The sequence below is a fragment of the Ylistrum balloti genome, unplaced genomic scaffold (assembly GCF_031769215.1).
Source record: "Ylistrum balloti isolate Yb309-2 unplaced genomic scaffold, AGI_CSIRO_Ybal_v1 Utg369652, whole genome shotgun sequence".
Classification (NCBI taxonomy): Eukaryota; Metazoa; Mollusca; class Bivalvia; order Pectinida; family Pectinidae; genus Ylistrum; species Ylistrum balloti.
Window position 1 is genome coordinate 4,439 of NW_026781907.1, and position 8,062 is coordinate 12,500.

The 8,062-nt window shown below is 34.5% G+C and overlaps 1 protein-coding gene across 1 annotated transcript in view; it reads left to right on the forward strand.

The window, feature by feature from the left end:
- Window positions 1-5,524: 5,524 nt before the first annotated feature.
- The window catches only part of LOC132557340 (GTP-binding protein Di-Ras2-like), a 70,182-nt gene continuing 67,644 nt past the window's right edge, over window positions 5,525-8,062 (forward strand). Inside the window, exon 1 of the mRNA XM_060221829.1 lies at window positions 5,525-5,614. Coding sequence (XP_060077812.1) covers window positions 5,525-5,614 — 90 coding nt within the window. The remainder of the gene's footprint in view (window positions 5,615-8,062) is intronic.

The following is an 8,062-nucleotide window of genomic DNA, read 5'->3' on the forward strand; positions in this document are numbered from 1 at the left end:
CTTACTTACTGGTGTATCATTAGTCTATATTCTTACATACTGGTGTATCATTAGTCTATATTCTTACATACTGGTGTATCATTAGTCTATATTCTTACATACTGGTGTATCATTAGTCTATATTACTTACATACTGGTGTATCATTAGTCTATATTCTTACATACTGGTGTATCATTAGTCTATATTCTTATACTGGTGTATCATTAGTCTATATTCTTATTACTGGTGTATCATTAGTCTATACTTATACTGGTGTATCATTAGTCTATATTCTTACTTACATACTGGTGTATCTTACATACTGGTGTATCATTAGTCTATATTCTTACATACTGGTGTATCATTAGTCTATATTCTTACATACTGGTGTATCATTAGTCTATATACTTACTTACTGGTGTATCATTAGTCTATATTCTTACTTACATACTGGTGTATCATTAGTCTATATTCTTACTTACATACTGGTGTATCATTAGTCTATATTCTTACTTACATACTGGTGTATCATTAGTCTATATTACTTACATACTGGTGTATCATTAGTCTATATTCTTACATACTGGTGTATCATTAGTATTATATATTCTTACATACTGGTGTATCATTAGTCTATATTCTTACATACTGGTGTATCATTAGTCTATATTCTTACATACTGGTGTATCATTAGTACATATGTATCTTACTTACATACTGGTGTATCATTAGTCTATATTCTTACTTACATACTGGTGTATCATTTGTCTATATTCTTACTTATATACTGGTGTATCATTAGTCTATATTCTTACTTACTTACTGGTGTATCATTAGTCTATATTCTTACTTACATACTGGTGTATCATTAGTCTGTATTCTTACTTACATACTGGTGTATCATTAGTCTATATTCTTACTTACATACTGGTGTATCATTAGTCTATATTCTTACTTACATACTGGTGTATCATTAGTCTATATTCTTACTTACATACTGGTGTATCATTAGTCTATATTCTTACATACTGGTGTATCATTAGTCTATATTCTTACATACTGGTGTATCATTAGTCTATATTCTTACTTACATACTGGTGTATCATTAGTCTATATTCTTCTATACTGGTGTATCATTAGTCTATATTCTTACTTATACTGGTGTATCATTAGTCTATATATATTACTTACATACTGGTGTATCATTAGTCTATATTCTTACTTACATACTGGTGTATCATTAGTCTATATTCTTACTTACTGGTGTATCATTAGTCTACATTCTTACATACTGGTGTATCATTAGTCTATATTCTTACATACTGGTGTATCATTAGTCTATATTCTTACTTACATACTGGTGTATCATTAGTCTATATTCTTACATACATACTGGTGTATCATTAGTCTATATTCTATATCATTAGTCTATATTCTTACTTACATACTGGTGTATCATTAGTACTATATATCATTAGTCTATATTCTATATTCATTAGTCTTACATACTGGTGTATCATTAGTCTATATTCTTACTTACATACTGGTGTATCATTAGTCTATATTCTTACTTACATACTGGTGTATCATTAGTCTATATATCATTACTATACTTACATACTGGTGTATCATTAGTCTATATTCTACTTACATACTGGTGTATCATTAGTCTATATTCTATATTCTTACATACTGGTGTATCATTAGTCTATATTACTTACATACTGGTGTATCATTAGTCTATATTCTTACTATAGTCTATATTACTTACTTACATACTGGTGTATCATTAGTCTATATTCTTACTATATACTTACATACTGGTGTATCATTAGTCTATATACTTACATACTGGTGTATCATTAGTACTGGTGTATCATTATATTCTCTACTTACATACTGGTGTATCATTAGTCTATATTCTTACTTACATACTGGTGTATCATTAGTCTATATTCTTACTTACATACTGGTGTATCATTAGTCTATATATTACTTACATACTGGTGTATCATTAGTCTATATTCTTACTATACATACTGGTGTATCATTAGTACTGGTGTATATTCTATATTCTTACTACATACTGGTGTATCATTAGTCTATATTCTTACTTACATACTGGTGTATCATTAGTCTATATTCTTACTTACATACTGGTGTGTACTTACATACTGGTGTATCATTAGTCTGTATTCTTACTTACATACTGGTGTATCATTAGTCTGTATTCTTACTTACATACTGGTGTATCATTAGTCTATATTCTTACTTACATACTGGTGTATCATTAGTCTATATTCTTACATACTGGTGTATCATTAGTCTATATTCTTACTTACTGGTGTACTGGTGTATCATTAGTCTATATTCTATTCTTACTTACATACTGGTGTATCATTAGTCTATATTCTTACTTACATACTGGTGTATCATTAGTCTATATTCTTACTTACATACTGGTGTATCATTAGTCTATATTCTTACTTACATACTGGTGTATCATTAGTCTATATTCTTCTTACATACTGGTGTATCATTAGTCTATATTCTTACATACTGGTGTATCATTAGTCTATATTCTTACATACTGGTGTATCATTAGTCTATATTCTTACTTACATACTGGTGTATCATTAGTCTATATTCTTACTTACATACTGGTGTATCATTAGTCTATATTCTTACATACTGGTGTATCATTAGTCTATATTCTTACTTACATACTGGTGTATCATTAGTCTATATTCTTATACTGGTGTATCATTAGTCTATATTCATTACTATACATACTGGTGTATCATTAGTCTATATATACTTACATACTGGTGTATCATTAGTCTATATTCTTACTATTACATACTGGTGTATCATTAGTCTATATTCTTACTTACTGGTGTATCATTAGTCTATATTCTTACTTACATACTGGTGTATCATTAGTCTATATTCTTACTTACTGGTGTATCATTAGTCTATATACTTACTTACTGGTGTATCATTAGTCTATATACTTACTTACTGGTGTATCATTAGTCTATATTCTTACTTACATACTGTATTCTTACTTACATACTGGTGTATCATTAGTCTATATTCTTACTTACATACTGGTGTATCATTAGTCTATATTCTTACTTACTGGTGTATCATTAGTCTATATTCTTACTTACTGGTGTATCATTAGTCTATATTCTAACTTACATACTGGTGTATCATTAGTCTATATTACTTACATACTGGTGTATCATTAGTCTATATATACTTACTGGTGTATCATTAGTCTATATTCTTACTTACATACTGGTGTATCATTAGTCTATATTCTTACTTACATACTGGTGTATCATTAGTCTATATTCTTACTTACATACTGGTGTATCATTAGTCTATATTCTTACATACTTACTGGTGTTTCATTAGTCTATATTCTTACTTACTTACTGGTGTATCATTAGTCTATATTCTAACTTACATACTGGTGTATCATTAGTCTATATTCTTACTTACTTACTGGTGTATCATTAGTCTATATTCTTACTTACTTACTGGTGTATCATTAGTCTATATATTACTTACTTACTGGTGTATCATTAGTCTATATTCTTACTTACATACTGGTGTATCATTAGTCTATATTCTTACTTACATACTGGTGTATCATTAGTCTATATTCTTACTTACTGGTGTATCATTAGTCTATATACTTACTTACTGGTGTATCATTAGTCTATATTCTTACTTACTGGTGTATCATTAGTCTATATTCTTACTTACATACTGGTGTATCATTAGTCTATATTCTTACTTACATACTGGTGTATCATTAGTCTATATTCTTACTTACATACTGGTGTATCATTAGTCTATATTCTTACATACTGGTGTATCATTAGTCTATATTCTTACTTACATACTGGTGTATCATTAGTCTATATTCTTACTTACATACTGGTGTATCATTAGTCTATATTCTTACTTACATACTGGTGTATCATTAGTCTATATTCTTACATACTGGTGTATCATTAGTCTATATTCTTACTTACATACTGGTGTATCATTAGTCTATATTCTTACATACTGGTGTATCATTAGTCTATATTCTTACTACATACTGGTGTATCATTAGTCTATATTCTTACATACTGGTGTATCATTAGTCTATATTCTTACTTACATACTGTGTATCATTGTCTATATTCTTACATACTGGTGTATCATTAGTCTATATTCTTACTTACATACTGGTGTATCATTAGTCTATATTCTTACTTACATACTGGTGTATCATTAGTCTATATTCTTACTTACATACTGGTGTATCATTAGTCTATATTCTTACATACTGGTGTATCATTAGTCTATATTACTTACATACTGGTGTATCATTAGTCTATATTCTTACTTACATACTGGTGTATCATTAGTCTATATTCTTACTTACATACTGGTGTATCATTAGTCTATATTACTTACTGGTGTATCATTAGTCTATATTCTTACTTACTGGTGTATCATTAGTCTATATACTTACTTACTGGTGTATCATTAGTCTATATTCTTACTTACTTACTGGTGTATCATTAGTCTATATTCTTACTTACATACTGTTGTATCATTAGTCTATATTCTAACGAACATATACCAGTAATATCAAAATTATACCGATTATGAACATGGAAACATGTACAGAACACGGACAGATAATTACGAACGTTTACACAGATTAAGAAATGTATCCTACAACGTTACGTTAGATTTTGATCTCAGATACTGGTCGAAAAGATGGCTGTACTTATGTAAATGAGATGATAGATCTTTGCGCCATCGAGAGACTACAATTTGTTTGTCCACAGGGAGCTGTCACTTAACAAACAAGTGCGGCCATCTCCCACGATATTGGCACCATCTCTGCCATATACGGTATATATCCTACTCTGTCAGAGGCGATATTGCGTATTTATTATAACATATTTAAATATACATGTTAAAATATATCGATCTTTTCAACACAAACCTATTTGTCTTTTTTCTTATTTCAGAAAATCAATTTGTCAATGATTGGCTGTGAAAGAGGGACTGAGGAATTCTAGCGGAGTGTGTAGTGTTTGTGTCAGCGGAGCACGCTAATTATTGCCCGTATCTACTGGTGACACTACTTTGTCCACTGTCGCAGCGATCCGGTCAACCGACACTGACCACTTCCCCCTGTTGTAACGAACGACAGTGGATGTATGGCTTGAATGTGCACAATACGTTTTACTAACGACGACTAGGGAGGGATTTGTGTGACGTGTTATTACGATACCAACTTAAAGTTAATATAGGTTTAAACGACAAGATACCACAGCTAGGTGATATTATCAACATGGCTGATTTAAGTATCAAAGGATTATTTTCAGATTGAAGCAGGCGACATTTCAAGTAAAACCTGACCTATTTGTCATCAGATTGTGTGTAAAACGTCACGTATTTTGGAAAATCACATGTTCATCTGGACTGTAGGACACACGATCAACACTGGAAACGTTCCCCAAGGATATGGCCGCATCTGGGAGGGCGGTGCGGTCAAATTCTAAAAGTACCGGCATGAATGTAGACATGTCAGAGGTGTGGCAACCGCGAGAAAAGGTAAGATGCTTGATGTGAGGATGGTAGTAGGTCAACACACCTGATATCAAAGTCTCATAAATGTACATTGTAAAGGAAGATAACAAATGTACACATCAAATAGTCTTGATATCTACAATGATGTTTTCTATATATGACGCGGGTGTGTCCCCATATGACGAAGATAAATCACCGTATGACGAGGGTGTATCACTGTTTGAAGAGGGTGTGTCCTTTATGACGAGGGTGTATCACTGTATGACGAGGGTGTACCCCTTTATGACGAGGATGTATCACTGTATGACGAGGTAATACCCCTTTATGACGAGGATGTATCACTGTATGACGAGGGTGTACCCCTTTATGACGAGGATGTATCACTGTATGACGAGGGTGTACCCCTTTATGACGAGGATGTATCACTGTATGACGAGGGTGTACCCCTTTATGACGAGGATGTATCACTGAATGACGAAGGTGTACCCTTTAAGACGAGGATTTTTAACTGTATGACGAGGGTGTACCCCTTTATGACGAGGATGTATCACTGTATGACGAGGGTGTACCCCTTTATGACGAGGATGTATCACTGTATGACGAGGGTGTACCCCTTTATGACGAGGATGTATCACTGTATGACGAGGTAATACCCCTTTATGACGAGGATGTATCACTGTATGACGAGGTAATACCCCTTTATGATGAGGTGTATCACTGTAAGACGAGTGTAAATGACGAGGGTGTACCCTTTATGACGAGGATAAATCACCATATGACAAGGGTGTACCCTTTATGACGAGGATAAATCACTCCACGACAAGGTAATACCCCTTTATGACGAAGATAAATCATCTCAGCGTAAATGACAGAAGGGTGTACCCCTTTATGATGAGGATAAATCACCATATGACAAGGGTGTACCCTTTATGACGAGGATAAATCACTCCATGACAAGGTAATACCCCTTTATGACGAAGATAAATCACCGTATGACGAGGGTGTACCCCTTTATGATGAGGATGTATCACTGTATGACGAGGGTGTATCACTGTATGACGATGTTGTATCACTGTATGACTGTATTGTGTACAAGGAGACAATGATCCCCTTTATGTTACAAGGACAAAGGTCCATATGTTACACAGGAGACAATGACACTGTTGTATCCTGTATCTGTCTGTTACACAGGAGACAATGAGGTCCACTGTTGTATCCTGTGTCTGTTACACAGGAGACGATGAGGTCCACTGTTGTATCCTGTGTCTGTTACACAGGAGACGATGAGGTCCACTGTTGTATCCTGTGTCTGTTACACAGGAGACAATGAGGTCCACTGTTGTATCCTGTGTCTGTTACACGGGAGACAATGAGGTCCGCTGTTGTATCCTGTATCTGTTTGTTACACAGTAGACAATGAGGTCCAATGTTGTATCCTGTATCTGTTACACAGGAGACAATGAGGTCCACTGTTGTATCCGGTGTCTGTTACACAGGAGACAATGAGGTCCACTGTTGCATCCTGTATCTGTCTGTTACACAGGAGACAATGAGGTCCACTGTTGTATCCTGTGTCTGTTACACAGGAGACAATGAGGTCCACTGTTGTATCCTGTATCTGTTACACAGGAGACAATGAGGTCCACTTTTGTATCATGTATCTGTTTGTTACACAGGAGACAATGTCCACTGTTGTATCCTGTAACTGTTGTATCCTGTATCTGTTTGTTACACAGGAGACAATGAGATCCACTGTTGTATCCTGTATCTGTTGCACAGGAGACAATTGGGTCCACTGTTGTATCTTGTATCTGTTTGTTACACAAGAGACAATGAGGTCTACTGTTGTATCCTGTATCTGTTTGTTACACAGGAGACAATGAGGTCCACTGTTGTATCCTGTATCTGTTACACAGGAGACAATGAGGTCCACTGTTGTATCCTGTATCTGTTTGTTACACAGGAGACAATGAGGTCCACTGTTGTATCCTGTATCTGTTACACAGGAGACAATGAGGTCCACTGTTGTATCCTGTATCTGTTACACAGGAGACAATGAGGTCCACTGTTGTATCCTGTATCTGTCTGTTACACAGGAGACAATGAGGTCCACTGTTGTATCCTGTATCTGTCTGTTACACAGGAGACAATGAGGTCCACTGTTGTATCCTGTATCTGCTACACAGGTGACAATGCGGTCCACTGTTGTATCCTGTGTCTGTTACACAGGAGACAATGCGGTCCACTGTTGTATCCTATGTCTGTTACACAGGAGACAATGAGGGTCACTGTTGTATCCTGTATCTGTCTGTTACAAAGGAGACAATGAGGTCCACTGTTGTATCCTGTATCTGTTACACAGGAGACAATGAGGTCCTGTATCTGTTTGTTACACGGGAGACAATGAGGTCCACTGTTGTATCCTGTATCTGTTTGTTACACAGGAGACAATGAGGTCCACTGATTTATCAT